Source organism: Pseudonaja textilis, chromosome 5 (genome assembly GCF_049901715.1).
Source record: "Pseudonaja textilis isolate UNSWEBS1 chromosome 5, rPseTex1.2, whole genome shotgun sequence".
NCBI lineage: Eukaryota > Metazoa > Chordata > Lepidosauria > Squamata > Elapidae > Pseudonaja > Pseudonaja textilis.
The window spans coordinates 52,373,045-52,392,568 of NC_141994.1; the positions used below are offsets into that span (position 1 = coordinate 52,373,045).

Genomic DNA, 19,524 nt, shown 5'->3' on the forward strand with positions numbered 1-19,524 from the left:
TTGACAGCATATTGTCTGACGCCCTAAGAGTTCTAGCCCCTATTCTTTCATAATCCATATCATGTGTCTTTGTTCCCCTTTCTATCATTGTCTTGCTTTGCCTTTTAACACCAAAACAATCTCAACAAGGGACCATTTCCTACTATGGGTTGCCTAGCAACAGCAGGTCCTCAATCAAGGATAAAGCATTTGCAGAACAAAATTCCAAAGTAGGGAAAGCAAATTATTATTGCTGTGTATCTTTTTTGATGCATATCGGTTACTCTGATTACTACTTCCAGTGATAATATGAGAGGGTTAAGCACGAACAAAATCAGTCTTTGCGGTACAGTAGGTAAAATGGGGGCATGGCTGGAATTAAATGTAAAGTTAAGATAAGGAAAAACTAGAAAAAAATGGCCCAAATAATATGCTGAGCTTTATAACCTACAGAGAACTGACAATGAGCTGAGATGTAAGTCTACACTCCAAATTAGAAGCCGCTGTATCCAATAAAATCTGTGGATCCCAAGGCCACATCTAGAGAAGAGTATGGACCAGAAGGCAGATCTTTTTAGTGGTTGCCCCCTTACTCCTGAACACACATCAATTTTTATTCATTTATTCGTTGCTATGGTGGTGCAGTAGTTAGAATGAAGTATTGCAGGAGGACCTTGCTCACAGCAAGGAATTCAGAATTGACCAGTTCAAGGTTCGCTCAGCATTCCATCCTTCTGAGGTCAATAAAATGAGGACCCAGATTGTTGGGGGCAAGATGCTGACTCTGTAAACCATTTTAGACAGGGAAGGCAGTCATTAAGTAATTCCAACCTTCCCCATTGACTTTGCTTGACGGAAGATGACTGAGAAGCTTGCAAATGACTATAACATGACCCCAATATTTAACTGTTGTAAATTCATGCTAGATGCCAAGCACCCAAATGTTGATCATATGACTGAGGGGATGTTGCAATGGTTGTAAGTACGAGGACCAGATGCATCTTTTTAAATACCATTAGAACTTTGAACAGTCACTAATTGAATAAATTGAGGACTACCTTTATCCACATGTGCATACTTATCTATACATAAACAATTTGATGTGTGCTTTTCAAGGTTGAATACAAAAATCCTACTCCCCATGACACATACATAACTCTTTCCTTATCTGCCATCTTCCTATCCTCAAACATACCACCGTGTTTCCCCAAAATTACAACCTATTCCAAAAGTAAGTCCTAGCTTGATTTTTACATGTGCGCCCAAAAAATAAATCCTAATTAAGATCCTGCCCACTCTAGGGTGCATGGGTAAAAGTTACGCTAGGGTGGGGATGGGGTGGTGGTGGAGCTGCCCTACTACTTACCTTCAGAGAGTTGCAGCCAGGCCTTGCACACCCCAATACCTGCCTGCTGGCCCATTTCTTCTGTAGCCGGCAAGGCTTTCCTGAAGGCCTCTGGATCGATCCGGAGCTCTGTTATTGGCTGCAGAGGCCTTCAGGAAAGCCTTGCCAGCTAAAGAAGTTCCTAAAGGCCTCTGATAGCAAAAAGGAGGCTGGGGATGATGTGCGCAAGTGAGGTGAGTCAGTGGACAACATTCCCCCCCCACAAACATTCCCCTTTGGTGGCAAAGAAAAAAGAAAAGAAAGGGTCTTACTTTGGGGGAAACACGGTATATACAGCTCCATGACCTTGAAGCAGAAGAGAATCCTTGAAGCAGAAGGGAATCCTTACTAATGTTTAATTTGATCTTAATATTCCAATCATAGTATTCTTAATATTCTAGTCTTAATAATCTAGCAAACGAAAAATAAATTTACACTGTTCCGGTTCAGCCTGGGCTTCATTTTCTTACACAGCAAAAAGGTTCATCATGATTCAAAACCTGTCTTCTGAACAACTTCACCAAGAGAATATGAATTGATGTTACATGTAGGTACTCACCACAAACCTGTTCTCTGTGTGTATGTGTTTATAAAATAGGATGTGGTTGCTTAAAAATCCGAAGAAAAGAGTTAGAAAACATTATGTGCACTTACTAAGTTCTGCAATGCTTCCCACGCGTGTAGCAAGCAGCGACTGCTCGATGGTTCGCAATTCTGATTGGCTAAACATCTGGACATCTCCTGGCTTATTTGACCTTTGCTGTTCTTTATGAAGATTCAGACTCTCTGGCAGGCAAGGGACACCTGGTGTTAAAGCAGAAAGAAGAGAGGACGGAAAATTCAATGTACTTATAAAACCCAGACAACTGCAAGGTTTTCAGTTTAACAGACTCAAATCTACAAGGCTGTCCTACAATAGGAGACTGAGCATTGGTCTGTCAAGCCTAACACTATGTATTTGGTTGCCAGTGACTCTAGGATTTTAAGAACTTTAAGAATAAAGTTTATTCTTATTCTCTAAGATCTTCAGCTCAACTTCAGCCCTGCCATCCAGACATTGTTTCAAAGTAGAGATGACAAGAAATCAAATTAGACACCTGATACCAGGAAAGCATGTGCTCTGACACCAAACCATTACTCCCTCCCAGTCATAGCTACTTGTTCCTAACCAGGATAATACCCAAGTGATGGAATGAGAACTCCTCACTTTTATACATACTGTGATGTAAGGTGCAAGTACATAAGTGGCATAGTTTATATTGGGGTACATATTTTGTCACTTGTCCTCCTTGTGAACCTCAATGCTCCCAGTATATGTCATTGTTTCTTATTGTATGTGCTTGACTAAAGAATAGTTCAAAAGACTATCTTCCAAATCACAAACAAATCTGACTATTTCATCCTGAAACAACTGTTTTTAACATAGGTTTACAAACATGGCTGAGAAATGTTTGAGTGATCCTATTTTTCATAATTGCAAAGCAAAGCTTAACAGAGCTATAACAGAGACACCTGCAAAATCAATTCCACACAAGATAACTCACCTCTTTTTCTCTTAAAATATTCTTGTTCTGGGTCAATAGAAGAACAACACATTTTCTTCTAACTCATAAGCAGTTAGCCTTCCTTGATGAAAGTGCAAATACCATTGCCTGTGAAAAGCATCCTGCACTTATAGCAATTATCCAGGTTAATCTCTGAAAATAAAGCAACTGCCAATTCTCTTGCATAGTAGATAATAGATAAGCATGTGGAGCCTATGCTAGCCTTGAAGCAGTTATCAGAAGTTAAATATACTAACCCATCTCCTAATGCAGACAGGCTGGTGCAAGCAGAATTGCACATCAGAAAACTGATTCTATTTGTTATGTCCAGTCATTCCAGACAGTAGATAGGAATCAACCCTGCCTTCAATAAATCTTTATGTATCCATCCATCAATCATATATTCCGAAGGATACAAGTAAACTTCATATAGAGAAGCATACTAAAAACATTCTGAAAAATATTCAAAAATGAATATAATGGTTATAAGTGTAAGTTTTTATGGATGCCTCTGGAGAATTAATAGAAAAGCTTTTAAGGGGAGAGTAAATTTTTCACTGCTTTTGGTACAATGGGCCACCTAACTTCTCTGATAATTGTTTTTGAAATGTTCAGCCAACAAGCAAGAGATTCATAGAAAGAATAATATGCATATTTTATTAGTAGTAAAAATTGGATTTTTATTAGAAGTACAAGAAATGCTGCAGAGAAGTTACAACTAAATAGATTTAAATCACAGGACTGCTTAATTAATACATTTTAAAAGAATATAAATATAGAACCCTGGGGTCTTAGCCCACTGTGCAACATAAAATTATATATTTGAAACAGCTCATCCACTCTATAATGAGTTCCTAAAACACTTAATTCCAGCCTAATTTCTATAGTAGAAACGGCAAATGTTTTAGTCCCTTGATTATTAATTACCTCACATAATCCCATGAAAAAAACCCCAACAAAATATTGATTGTGTATGAGAGCTCTGTTATCCTACTCTAAACTAGCTGCCACTGACCAACTTCGTGAACCATGCACATTTTAAACTCATCATATGCACCAGCAGTTATGAATGCAAAAATTATAACTTGCATGTTATGAATTATACAGATGTAGGTTAGTGGTTTATGATTCTGGAGGCTGTTCCAAAAGGTTAGTTTTTCCTCTTTATAATTAGGCATATGTAAGAAATTGGCCAGGGCATAGCTTTTACACAATGAAACTAATTTCCAATCTGTCAAATAAAATAGAAAAACCCAAGATACATATATGCACACTAAAAAGCACAACCAGGAAAAAAACCAGATGGTTGGCAAATGCCACATACGACAGTTTAGTAAACTGTCCCAACTTCGATGACTCACTAAATTTCAGTCCAGTTGGGAAAAAGAAATAGTTACTTAAACTGAAATAAGGTCAGAATGGTTATGCAAGCAATGGGGAGACACATTCAGTTCCATTTCTCTTAACAGATGACAGCAAGAATGCATGTGAGATACTATAAACCCACACATTCACACTGAGATTGCATGAGTATCCGCATGAGCTCTTTCCATAAAATACTGACTCAAGGTGACCTATTTGAACTGAAAATTTAGCAACCCTGAGGGAAGTGATTACTGACTCTGTCTGCTCTCTATTCCAAGGTTTTATTTCAGCATAATCTTAATAAATTGGTTTTTTTTCTGCTTCAATCACACAGCTTAATCTGACAAACATACAGACATTCAAGGCTTCCAAACTTGAATTATTTATTTATTCCATTTATATTCCCCACCATCTGAAATGAATGACTCTGGGTGGCCTAAAAGGTAAAAAGAACTGAACAAAAATACAAGAAGCAGCAGTCTGGGTCAAAACAGACTCATCAGTCCAAATCAATATAATCAATGCACAGGCTCAGCCTACTTCCTGATCCCTAAGCCTGGGGACAAAGCCAATCATTTAAGGCCCTACAAAAGGCTGGAAGGGTCAGGGCCAATTTGATCTCTGGGGAAATCATATTTCAAAGTATGTGGGGGTGTATGTGCCACATTACAAAAAGCTCTCTTCCTGGCCCCTGATAGGTGGCATTTCTTAACAGATGGAACCTGAAGCAACCTTTTTCTGCCAGACTTAGAGGGATGGATAGAGATAATTATGGAAAAGCAGTGCCTCAAATAACATGACTCCATGCCACAAATGTTTTTTTATCATATACCTTAGCACCTTGAATTGAACCTGGGAGAAAACCAACAATTGATGCAACAGCAGAATGAGAAACTTACTTTGTTTCCCTAGCTGTTACTGGTTTGTTTTCGTCTGTCTTTCTAAATCAAAGATTCTGACACATTTCTATAAACTTTAATAATGGAACCCGGTGTCATTTGTCATTGGAAGATTATGTAATTGAATGATAACTTTATTACTCCACACTGCATTTGCTGATCACTGTCATTCAGGATTACATTACATGCTTGAACATCTTACTTGGACTCATGACTTATTCATCATCCATTAATTCTTGACCCTACCTTGTTTTCCCACAGATATTTCTCAGAACCATATTCCTACTACATCCATCTTCAGGTTTCTTCTGATATATCCAACTCTCACATCTATGTAACAAATTAGGCAGACATATGCTCGTATACACAGATATTTCCATTTCTTTTGACAAACGTTAGTTCTTCACACCAGACCATATTCTGCCCATTGTTCTTTTCTTAGAATTTGCATACTTTAAAATTTCTCAAATTTCAAAAATTTTTTTGTCTGCTCTCATTTTTTATGATTCACATTTAACTTTAATTATTCACTCTAATTTCTCTGGCAAATACAACTATTAATCTTTGCTACATTAATTTTGAGATCAACACTTATTGTTGTATCCTACAATCAAAACACTTGTAAATCATTCAGTTCTCAGTCAACAACAAATATGGCCAGCCTGCAAAAATACATAGACATTAACGTCTCCAACCAACATATTTTAATGCCACTATAATTATTGCTCATGTATCCATAAATACAATAAACACAAAAGAGGGTATCACAAATCATTGTCCTACTAACTAGTCAATATTAAACCATTAAGTACTCCAAATATGCTCATATGTGGTTTATTTGCATTATATACTATTCTTATCAATTCAGAAACCATATTTTCCATAGGCATGCAAAATATTCCATATTCAAACCTATTCTTATCATACATATTTTTCTGAATCTACTTTCTTACATTCATACATGTCTCAATGACCAGTTAAATAGCAAAAAAAATACATGTCAAGCATACAATCACACAACACTTGTACCGCAAATTGCAGCAGTGGAGGTAAAAAAGGTATGAGTGATCTGGCAGTATGTTACAATTGAGATACAAGATGTTGTAAAAAGACTTGGCCACAGGTTCCACCTGCTTTTTGAGTAAGAGTTATGAGGCCAGGAAGATCCTTAAGTGCGGAGAGTGAAAAAGAAACTCAAAATTGGTTTGCCTTAATTCTCTTTGGTATAAAAGAGGAGAGATAGTGAAGTTGAGTTTTCCAGGTTCTGTTATTACAGCCTATATCAATCAAATAAATTTCTTTCTGGGGTTACCTGGCCTGTTCTGTCCTGGAAAGAGTGACAGTCACACTGACTTTGGATACACACAGATGTATTTTTTTTTCCTAACTAACCAGGAAAAAAACCTTGTGGTCATAGTGAATAGGTCAATGAACATGTCAACTCTCTACATGGTGATTATGAAAAGTCAAGTTGCCATGCTAGGGATTATTGAGAAAGGGGTTGAAAATAAAACCGCCAACACTGGAATGTTTCTCTATAGAAATATATCCTACATCTGCACCAGGAATACTACATACAGTTCTGATCACCACATTTGGAAAAAGATACAGCAGAAATTTGGAAGAGACTAAGCAAGATGATCAGGGCACACCCAAATCATTGGAATCTGTTAGCTTGGGGAAAAGGTGACAAAAGTTGTATAAAATTATGCAAGGCATGAAGAAAATGAACAAGGAGAAATGTCCCTGATGCTGACTGGATGGTGAATTAGTGAAATATTCTTTCACAGTGCATAAATAATAAAATAAATAATTGCCAGTAGAATTGGTCGGCTGTTATGTTATTGTTAGAAATATAAATGTTGAATTAAAATGGGTCTTGACTTGCTGTAAAAATCTTTTCCCATTTGACATAACACAGGTTGAAGTATCTGTTCTCTGCTTTGTGATAAAGCTTTGTACCTTTCTAACCCAGAAGTTGTGGTAGACTGTTTCCTGTCTACTACTTGTCAGTTATGACAATGAAGCATGATATTGGTGGCAAACCAAACAGTAAAGACAGGTCTTTCCAATAAGGAAATGACTAATTATGAGTAAGGTTTAGAAACATTAACTGGATAATACTAGTGAACTACTGACCTCTACATTTGGGAAATAATTTCCGTGAAGTGATCAGAAGTCAAGCTTGACTCAAGGAGACCACATTTGTCTTATTTTACAACACACAATATTTCAGAGTGCTCAGGATTAACAACTCTTTAGCAAAAGAAGTGGGCTGGTTCCTCTTTCCATTTTTCTATTAACAGCACGCAAAACATTTTTAGGCAGATCCTTGGTATGTAAATGTGTTTTGGCTGTAGAACTTCAGGAAATGTTCTGCTTTTTATGTATGTTTTTAATGGTAAAGAACATATATCTGTTCTGAAAATCAAAATATAAAATTTAAGTGCTTATGCTTTTACTGATATTTCTAATTATACTGCTTTTATTGTTGTTACTTTCACTAAGCATCATTTGTTGCCAGAAAGATGGGATATACATCCTATAAATAAAGTAAGCATTTAATTTTAATGAAATCTGCCAGTAGAAACATTTTTCTATGAACCACTTCAATGGATCACTGATTAACTTTGCTTACTATTTAATAATGCCAAGTACTAAGATAGATTTGTAAATAATAAGATGCTAAAGTGTATCCAGACATGTTGTTTTGGTTTACAATAAGCAAATGCTGTAAAAATTAATTGAAATTGTCTCAAATTGCTTCCAATGTTCATATTCAGAAATGATGCTCAATGCATGTATTAATAAATATGTGTCCCTTACTCGTTTTGAGTTCTGTATTTCCTTTTCTTTTGTTGCTATATGTGTTTAAGATGTCACATCTCTTCAAGTAATTTGAGGTAGGAAGTGATAAAAGTTCCTCACACCAGAGGGTAGTAGATCAAAGCAAAAACTCAACGTTATCAGACCATGACAGCAAATGAACTCTAAGAACACAAAGTTTCTTCACTAGAATTTTTTTCAGTAGAAATAATTCTCATAAAGACCTAAATAATAGCTTTATAAAAGCTATAAAGAATGGCTGATCTAAAATAAACATGTTCTTCTCAAAATATCAAAGAGGAATTTGAGGGCTGCGGCAGAGGATATTTTCTCAATAAAATGTAACAAGTTTTTTTCCCCCAGTAAAAATACTGTACGATAGATCCACAACAATGTTGTAATCCAGTATTCTGCATCAAAGTTAATTCCATCGCAGAAGTAACAACCCAGGAAGAAGAGATGTTGAAAGAGGTAAGATATCAGTTGTGGCATTGCAACTAAAGTCACACCCATTTCTTGAAATGTTAAAATGGCACAGATACAAAATGACAGGGCTTCAAGTTCAACTATGCTACATCAAGATGCTACCTCTTGTCTTTTTTGACCCTGACAATCCTAGAGAGGCTGTTAGTGCGGCTGTACCAGAGATAAAAGTAGGAGTTCCAGAACTAAGCACTTTTGCCTGACAGAGACTTGAAGGAAGATTATAAAAGCACAGGCAATCTCAGTATGTTGTAATTGGCTAACTGAGGGGCAGGTCAAGCAGGCAGCCAAGGAATCAGGAAATGTAGTGTGGCTTAGTGATTTAAATTTTTTTTTATCTGGAATAGGCTGTTCCTTGTTCGAATCCATCCCCAGTTACAGAAACTGCCTGGTCAGGCACTTTCAGTTCAACAGGCTGTTTATTTTGGAGAAAAACTGAGGGATAGAATGTCTTGTGTGCATTCTTGAGCTATACAGCAGGGATGTCAAACTTGATTTCATAGAGGGCCGCATCAGGGTTGTGTTTGACCTCAGGGGGTGGGGTGGACGTGGACAGGGTGGGCATAGTGAGCTCGATGTCATTCGATGGCCCGAGCAATGGCCCGAGCAATCTGCCAGTGAAAATGGGCTCCCAAGTTCCATTTTTGGCTGAGACAGCTTCCTGCAAGCCTCTGCCAGCGAAAAAAGAGCTCGGGAGGGCTGCCCATGGCCCTCGCAAGCTTTGTTTTCAGCTGCGACTGCCTCCTGTAACTCTCTGCCAATGAAAATGGAGCTCCATTTTCGCTAGTAGAGGCACCATGGGCTGGTCCTTTACTGTTTCCAGGGCAGCCACGCGGGCCAAATCTAAACACCCATGGGTGCATCCTGCCCATGGGCCTTGGCTTTGATACCCGTGCTACAGGAAAATCATGATATCAATATTTTTAAAACTAATGCAAAAATAAAGGAGCTAAAAAGGTGAAATTCTTGTACTATCATGGGATGGCCATGTTCTCTGACTCTATGGAAGAGATCACAGTGTTACAGTATTTATTCAGCTATTGTTATCCCATTGCTGGAAGAAAGCTTTAATTGGCTAGATATTCTGGTGTTCCAACACTTTGGCCAATGATTTTTGCAAAGTTAGGTGCCCAGAACAAGTCAAGAGCAAAAGCTAATTTAATCTAAATTTCTTCTTCTACAGCAATCCAAACACAACACGTGTTCATCGGAGCAAATGAAGAAGGAATTATTAATCTATTATTTAATCATGCATTATGATGCATGCTCCTGTGTGTTTTAGCATCCTCACAAAAAGAGTACAATAATTCATTGCAAAAATATTTCCTACGTATGGATATATGCTACACAGACACTCAAGACAGCTCTTTGATTCTGCATATGATAAGGGAGTCTGTAAAAGTAAACATTTGTATGATTAACAATTCAGCAAATCAGGCACCTCTTTTTTTCAAACCTTGTTTATTCTAACTAATAAGCAATTAGAGGAAAGAGACAGATTGCTCCTTGTTAGCATGAAAGCAATATAAACCCATTCTTATGTCAGTGAAATAAACAGCAGTGAAATTCTTGGAGCTATATATTGTATTTGGGTTGGGTCTAATGCCATGAAGCATAGCATTAGAAAGGGGAAAACTCTCAATTGAAAGACTAACTCACCCCCACATATACACATACACCTGTTTTTCATGAATGACTGAGTGTAAAAAAAAAAAAAAGCCCACTGTAATGCAATATATCAGTGGAACAAATGTTGGTTTGCATATTCAGGAGACAATTTTCCATGTCAAATTTAGACATCATTTTGCCTAGTCAGGGAAAGTCATCATAATCTGAGTAACAAAACAGCATAACAGCACTTTGAATTCCAAAGAGGAAGAATAATTTGTAGTCTTCTCAAAGGCCAGCCTAATTCTAGAGTTATAGCTATTATTAGACTTGAGGCTTTGTATGGGGCTATCATAGCTATCATTCCATTTTAATTTTTTTCTGCTTAATAATTCCATTCTAGTTATTTACATCCTTGTCTGGAAAGACCATCCATGTAACTGAAGTTATTTTTAGAACTATCCAAAACACACTGAGGTCTCTCAACACAGAAATTTTAATCTATGCTGCTGTTACCATTTTTGCAGAATTACAGAGACATGTAACGAAACGATCCTGAACTCAACCGCCTTCCTAATCCATCAAAGATGCTTCACTAATTCTCTAACAGAAAACCTTTGATGTTGATCTAGGGCAGTGACCACATGTGTTTCTTAGAGGTGTCTGCTCTTCTGGTCTTGGTGGTTTTTTAGTTGGGTTGTTTGCTGTTAGCTTGTTATCTTACTACCTTTGCTGTAGTCAAGTATGTCTTTTAATGCTAAACACACATTAAGCATGGCATGTTTTCAAAACAATTAATGATACAATAGGGAAAAAAAGGAAATCGTATCACTTGGAATTTCACCTCTCCCCATTTTTCTTTTTGTGGATTTGCCAAACGGAAGCCCAACTCCCTGCCTAAGACAGGAGACCTCATACCATCCCAGATAAATGGTTATCCAACCTTTTCTTGAAATCTCCAGTGATGGAGCATCCACAACTCTAGGAGGCAAGCTGTTCCACTGATTAATTGCTCTCACTGTCAAAAAAATTATCCTTAGTTACAGATGGGGCCTCTCTTTGATCCATTGCTTCTTGTCCTATTCTCAGGTGCTTTGCAGAATAAGTCAATTCCCTCTTATCTGTGAGAGCCCCATAAGTACCAAGATAGCTATCACATCACCCCAAATCCTTGTCTTCATTAGACTAGACACACCTAGTCCCTTTAACTGTTCATCAAATAATGTAGCCTTTGTTGCTTTTCTCAGCATCGTTTTCTTATCTTGGTGGCCAGAATTGGCCACAGTATTCCAAATGTGATCTTACCAGTGCAGTATAAAGTGGTACTATCACTTCTTCAATCTTTTAGTCCTAAAGAGTGGGGTTTATGCTGGGGATTAGATCTTAAAATAGTAACAAAGTTGCTATTGATACCAACTGCAGTCTCATTCTTGTAGCATCTAATGGATAATTTTTGTTAGACATTGTATGTGTATAGTGCATGTTTGTTTGTGTGTTGTCTCTGCATCTGTGTGTTGGGAGAACAGTTGACCCTACTTCTTCACTTCAAGTATTATTTAGCTATGGTGGAACCCAGCCACATTTAATTAATTGTGCATTTCTTCTATATTTTAGCACCAGGTTTTCAGAAATAATAATTTCTTGATATTGAAAATATAAGCACTGGAGAGAAACAAGATTATCAGAATTTGGCAGCAATCAAGCTTGCACCATTTGCAATGGTTTTTTTATTTGTTTCCTTCCTTCCCTGTATGCAAATCTCTAGAATGACTCTGAAAAATAGGATATTCCTATGTTTGGTTTTGCAAATCTATGTGAAAACAGTATTGCATCTGGTTGTGGATGGGGATATATCAGAGGGGGAAATGCAAACCAAATGCAACCAAATCTATGTAAACTTCAAACAAAAATGAAAGGTAGAAAAAGAAATTTAATATTTGGCTGCTAGGCTTATATATAATAAATGATCGCTAGATTTGCAAAGAAAAATATATATTTATCTCTGACTGATATCATCACAGGTGGACAAATGAAGAAATATGCTTTCTTTTGACTTGGTTCTTTTCTCTCTAATATTATCACAGTAGAACTAGAGGAAGGAAAAAACATATCTAATTTTAGCTTGGTGAATTTAAGCATGCCCTCCTATCTGACTTTATCCCTAATCCCTGCTCAGCATCTCAGCAATGAGACCTGCAGTGTACAATAATTATATGGCATGAAACCAGGAGTGGGATTCTAGTGGTTCAAACCAGTTCTATAGAACCAGTTGTTATGATTCTGCGCAGTTTGGAGAACCAGCAAATCATGCCCCTGGCTGATTCCTCCCCTCCCTACCCAGTCAGTCCTTAATCGTGCATGCGCAACACTGCACGCATGCCTGACATCACTAACTGCATTAGTTTCTACCCAGTCACTCCTTAAGGTATTTATTTTTTTCCCTCCCAACGATCAGCTGTTCCTATGATCAGCTGTGCCGGGATTCCCCTCACTTACTTATTGCTTTACCCAGAAGGCTTCCCTGAGGCCCAAGAAGGCAAAAAATGGAGGGGGGGCACAGCACCCTCCACCCCTTTCATTTTTTTCCTTCCTGGGCCTCAGGGAAGCCTTCTGGGAGCAACCCCCCCCCAGGAGACTCCCCTGAGGTCCAGAGGGTCCCAAAAATGGAGCATAGAGGGTGCTATGTGCCTCCCCGTGCTCCGTTTCTTTCCTTCCTGAGCCCCAGGGAAGCCTTCAGGGAACAAAATGCTCCCCTGAGGCCCAGAAGGCTCCCCTGAGGCCCAGGAGGCCCCAAAACGGAGTGCAGGGGGGTGCTGCGTGTGCCCCCCATGCTCCATTTTTTTCCTTCCTGAGCCCCAGGGGAGATTTCTGGAAGCACACCACGAGGCTTCCCTGAAGCTCAGAAAACCCCCAAAATTGGGGGTTGCTGCCAAAAAAAAGAAAAAGAAGCTATGCCCACCCAGTCATATGGCCACTCCCACATAGCCACGCCCACCTAGTTTCGCCAAATAACTGTTTGTTACAAAATTCGAATCCCACCCCTGCAGGAAACTGAAACAAATATTTAAAATGACTTATAGATACCACTTATGGCAAGATATGAACTGCTCATCTATAGAAGTAAAACACAATCCAGCCAGGTTGCATTTCTAGGTATTGCCATTTTCAATTTATTTATTTTTAATCCCGCTTTTACTATTTTTAGAATTTTCTCAAGGCAGTCAACAAACTTAACACTTCTTCTTCCTCATATTTGCCCCACAATAATATCCTAAGAAGTGGGTTGGTCTGAGAGACAGTGACTGGCTCAAGGTCACTCAGTTGGGTTTCATGGCTAAGTCAGGATTAGAACTCACAGCCTCCTGTTTTTAGTCTGATGCCTTCACCACTAGCCAAGAGTGTTGAACTTGATTTCATCAGGATTGTATTTGATCTCAGGGGGGCAGGGGGGGGCATAGCTAGCTTGATGTCGGTCCTGTCAGGGCCCATCTGAGCTCTGTTTTCCCTGGCAGAGGCACCAGGGCCAATCCTTTGCTGTTTCGAGGGCAACCCCACGGGCCAGATCTAAGCACCCCATAGGCCAGATCCAGCCCATGAACCTTGAGTTTGACACCTCTGCACTAGACTTTACTGGCTCTAATGTTATTTCTGTTTTCAATGAAACTATCCACCAGAAATGATAAGCTTATTCTTGTCTTAGAGAAGTTAAGGGGGGGCTGGTTCATTCTATGTGGTTTGGGGATTTATTTTAGCGAGGAACACAAAAAACTATTTGTGAATAATGGTTGAGCGTCTTGTGAGATGTGCTAAGACAACTGCTCAGATGTAAAAAGCAAGTGCCGGTTTCCCTGTCCTAATGGAACATACAATATTGTACATTACATTACAATTTCCCCAAGAGTAATAATGCAATGAAATTGATTTCCTAACAAAAACAGTGTTTTCTGAAGCAATACTACAATGGAGGATTCAATAGCCATGCATTTGGACCAAGGAAACAGTAGTGTTAGTGCCAAGTAATATGATCATAATAGCAAACGGAAGAAAAGGGAGGCCTTTTTAAGCAAGCAATAAACTTGAAATGGATTATGGGTAGTCCTCGACTTACGACAACTAAGCCCAGAATTTATGTTGCTAAGTGAGTAATTTGTTAAGTGAGGTTTTTTCCCATTTAATGACTTTTCTTGCTGCATTTGTTAAGTGAATCGCTGCAGTTGTTAAGTTAGTCACATGGTTGTTAAGTGAATCTGGCTTTCCCATTAACTTTGCTTGTCAGAAGATCACAACACTTCAACTGTCATAAATATGAACCGGTTGTCAAGCATCCGGAAGTAAATCACGTGCCCACCGGGATGCTACAATGCTCATAAATGTGAAAAGTGGTCATAACTTTTTTTAATGCTGTTATAATGTTGAATGGTCACTAAATGAACTGTTGTAGGTTGAGGACTACCTGTATTTATCTTAAAAAGTTGTTTCAGTCATACTGGTATAATTACTGTACTACTCTTTATAGTGTCTCCTAGCCCTTGGGGGGAAAAAAGGCACAGTAGCCCTTCTTTTTATTTGCTGCCAGAAAATTTGTCCTAGTCATCAAGAGTTTATTTCTGTTCTGGCATACTTTTTGCACTTTTTGCGATTAAATGAAAACTCATTTAGTCCTCTTAATGGCAACTTAAAATAAAATATACAGAATAAAAAGATGGCTATGATTCACTACATAAAGCATAGGGAAATAATGATAATCTGAATTAAATGTTTCTTCAAGTATTACAAAAATAATGAAATGGATGCAATCAAGGGTAACAAACCCAAAGTATTATCTGCCACAAAACAAACAGGGTTCATGAGAAATAATCTAATTTCTTCCTGGCTCATTACTTTATTCTTTTTTCTCCGCAAAGAATGAAAATATGGGATGGAATGCATAGAGGTGGGCACAGAACCTAAGCATAATTTCCTGCCCAGACCCACTATCTATATTGATCAACTTCTCAAATGAGTATCTCCAAATGTTTAGATTCTACATTTCCCTGCCAGTATTGTGAAATACAGTCTGCTACAGTCCTGGCACATGAATTAGGTCCATCGCAGGAATGGGAATGGCTGACCCAGATACAGCTTGCATGTAGGACCATTCTGTGGAAGCTTCTATTCTGGATCCATCCATGTCATCTCCCTCCAGAGGAAATAGAACATTAAAAAAAACACCAACCCAACATCAATCCAGCTTCAAAAGGCTGAGGAATTCTTTTATTAACATGGAATATTCAAAGGTAAGCAACACATACTGTTTTCTGTCTAGCTAAGATCCCTATTTGAGAAAAAGCAATCAGGAACCCCCACATTTTTTTAATGCTTCCAAGACTTATGTAGGAGGTAGATCAATATGATGGTTTGTCTGGGAGTAATCACTTCGTTTGCTTCAACCCTGCGGTATTGTAAGCTCTGAAAGTCTGTCTCATTGAAACAGTTGTTAACAAAAGATGCAAAGCCATTCTTCACCCATAAAGTAGGCATAAACCCTTAGCTTTACATACAACTTCACCTCTCACCAAGTAGAGCTGGCTGCAAACTTTTTGAATGGTGTACCTACTATGTCTACTCTTTCTTGCTGTATTTCGATGACTCATAGAAATTGATCTACACTCTATTAAATTGATCTATTTCTATGGCTCACGAGAAATTGATCAATACAGACAGCATGTCTAGGCAGAAAATTATGCTTATGTTTTGTGTCAACCTCCATGCCTTCCATTCCATGTTTTTATTGTTAGGCAAAAAAAGGAAAGTAGTGAGCCAGAAAGAAATTAGATTATTTCTCATGAATCCTGTTTGTTTTGAGGCAGATAATACTTTGGATTTGTTACCCTTGACTGCATCCATTTCATTATTTTTGTAATGCTTTCCTGCTGTATTTCTATGACTCATTTCTATGACCCTAGACATCTGTTGACTAAAAATAATGTATATTTCTACACTACCACCCTGAGTAAATTTTTAGAGTTTGGAAAGAAGTGTAAATAGGAAGAGGATTAATTTAGTCCCTTCTTTCTATCTTTCTGGCAAGCTGACCCTCCATCCCCATGTAGAATATTGTTATAAGAGTCTTCACAATTCCAGGAAAATTCAAAAAGCTTGCCAAAGTATAATATAGTAGCTGTGGAATTCCTACAGTCTTCTGGCTCCGTAGCCAGAAATATTCAGAATATTTAATAATATTTTAAGACTTTCATCACCTCAACCTTCATATATGCTTACAGAGTTCAGTTTACTTTGAATTTTATCTTTCCGGACAACTGGACATAATCCATACATTCATTACATTAGTTGGCATCCTGGTTGACATGAACAATTTAAATAAAATAAAATTATTTTTTGGTGAAAAACAATGAAGTACTTACATATATAGTTGTTTTTATCCAACCTTCCAGCTTAATTAGCTATCAACCCAAAAGGTAATTTTTGACAATCATTCTAACCAAAGTTCAGCAACCTCTACAATGAAAGTTTCAAAGACTGCTAAAAAATGGACAAGAGCACAGGCAGCCTATTGCCCGTCCGTATGCTTTCATGACTAACAAGTTTGTTTACAGGACAATTTTATTCACATCAAAATTCTATTGCATTCAATGGTTCTCAAAGCTGTTATGTACTTTTAGAGAACATCAAAAAAAAAATTATTATTTTTGCATATCTCTAGATACAAAGAGTTATATCTCTATACACAAAGAAATCTGAAAGGTTGGCAAAATACAACTTTTCAATGACAGTATATATAAAGCTAATTCTTCATACAGCCTTCATATACTCTTGTCTGGCTCTGAGCTAGCAAGATCTCAGATATATTTCCTAGATGTTCAATTCAGCACAGCATGACATTCAGTTCATCTAAGCTCACACTTGGATGAAGGTCTTCAGACAAGATAAGAATCTTTATTGTATACTACAAAGAATTTATGGAAACACTTCATTGCCCTCTACAATTTCGTTTTTATATCTTCTCTTATACTTTTTTCTACCATTCTTCCCATTGTTTAATGGACTTTTTTCTCTGTGTTTTTTGGACTTGAAATTGGGCAACCATTGATGGTTTACATAACTAGTATCTTTACTTTGAGTGACTGATTCTCAATTCTCACTGCTGTACACAGTCTAAAATTGAAGAGTTGTTGAGGGCAATTTCTGCTGAAAATATTCTTTATCTGAAAGACCACCAGTGATTGATTAGCACATGTACAGCAGGCTTAGTGGGCATATAGATAATTTGGTTATGGCTTTTCCCGCTATACCAAAATCTTATTTCTATTTAAATTACATGAATCTTTCTAAAATTGATTTCATCTATAACATAAATCAACACATGCTATTTTTTCCCTTTTGATAATAATCTTTTCTAGAGATTTACAATTGGACATCTTATTTTCTCAGTTTGACTCAGTGACAGTCTTCTCGATATTTTAATTTGTAGCTTTAAAACTTCAGATTTTAGTGAAAGCTTATATAGAGTCTTATCAATTTTACTAGACATATTATGGGGTTATTTTCTGTATCCACTTCAATATATTTAGAGTATTCCCCTCCTCCCACTTTTGATCACTTCTCAGCTTTCCTTCTGAAAAGATATATTTGTGATAGACTGTGCACAATAGTTGTTGGCTTTCCAGGCAAACCATACTTGCAACACAATTCTGTGCATGAAAATACAAAATGAAGTTTTCATTCAATGGCACTTGTTTCCAAGCCTTTATTGTACAGCTGTTGTTTCAATGATACTGATAATAATATATTTTAGGAAGACTCAATACAAATGCTTGTTTCAGTGTTCTGAAAGACATTAAAAAGCATTATTTTTCACTCATGAATGTAGTTATGGCATACACCATTGTTGTCCCCCTTTTTGGCTTGCCTGGGCCATATTGAATGAAGAGGAATTGTCCTGGGTGACATATTTTAATGTATAATATAGTTAATGTACGTAAATAACAATATTTCTTATTTTTTATATTTTTATTAAAATCTTGTGGAGCCACATTACATGGAAACCACAGGCCACAGGGTCCAGGGCTACATGCAGACCATGGGCCACAGGTTAGACTTGTCTGACTTACACAATATTACTCCAAATAATGAAATGTCATTAATTCAGTAATTCATAGGACAAGCCCTAAAACAAGGTGTAAATATCACAATATAGCATACAATTCACAAAATGAGAGAACAAATCAATTTAACACAGGTAGACGTGATATTCCCACACATCCCTATCTCTTCTGTTTCCATAACATAACACAACAGGTATGGCTGCAATCTAATCCATATGTAAGGCTTGGTGTTATCCCTACAGTGCTACTTTCCCTAATTTACTGTACTTCAGAAGCTCCCTTATATAGGAGGAGAGAAATACTAGATATTCTGAACTGAAGAAAATACTACAGCATAGCTTCATCCTTTAACAAATGTATTCCTATTCAGGATATCATTCAATCAGCCATGCTCTTTTCTAGAATACCAATTACACCACTGCCTTGTTTCCCTTTTTTTGGTTAACATTTGCTACCAGGTTTTATTCTCACACCTCACCGATTTTTTCTCATCCTGTTGAACTATTGCACCACTGCAATGTCCTGGAGGAATTTCTTGAGAATAATGATAGATCACACTTCTTTTTCAGTAGCTCCATTTTTGGTCCTGTGTTTTGACCATTCGCTCCAGAAGGAGTGATTACTAAAAACAAAAGACAGCCAAGAGACCTGGGAATGGTTTCAATATTTTGTACTGTTTGATGTTTTAAGACCTCTAGGCACTGGTCATGTGATCTTCAGGAAGAGAGAAAGCTACCATGACATTCCTACAACTAACAGCTCTTAGTTTTCTTTTGAAGATATTTCAGGGGGCGGGTCTGTTTTTATTTATTTCTATTTTATTTTTGAATATGAACAAATGAGCAAAATTGGGAAACATTGGCAATATGCTGACTCTGTAAATCCCTTAGAGAGGAATGTAAAGCACTGTGAAGCAGTATATAAATCAAAGCGCTATTGCTATTTTCAACTTTCAGGAAACAAGGTCTGTATTGCAAGGTGTAGAAAATGTAAAATATTCACACAGAACAGAATAGGGGTTTCTGTGGGCTGAGTAAATCAAGACAACATCTTCCTCTGCTGTAAGTAGGACAATTGACTAGCTACTAAAAACTGAAAAATATTCTGAAACAGCAATCTTTCTCACCCTTCTAGGAGTTTAAAATGAATTATTCTAAAGATGCTTAAAATTAAATGAAATTATTGTAATGACAAATCCACCTCATTATATCACATGCTTTAAGGTCAATTTAAGGTTCATTACTATAATAAGCAGCAGCAAGATTCTATGAATGCTACATATTAATGTCTAGAATTATGCATAGAGTTTTGTCTGAAATTTATGAGGATGC

At 37.3% G+C, this 19,524-nt stretch overlaps 1 protein-coding gene across 2 annotated transcripts in view; it reads right to left on the reverse strand.

Moving 5' to 3' along the window:
* Positions 1 to 19,524, reverse strand: part of ABTB3 (ankyrin repeat and BTB domain containing 3) — a 231,597-nt gene that overhangs the window by 72,885 nt on the left and 139,188 nt on the right. For both annotated transcript variants that reach the window (XM_026695343.2, XM_026695352.2), the window contains exon 2: positions 2,018 to 2,167. In XM_026695343.2, coding sequence (XP_026551128.2) covers positions 2,018 to 2,167 — 150 coding nt within the window. The remainder of the gene's footprint in view (positions 1 to 2,017; positions 2,168 to 19,524) is intronic.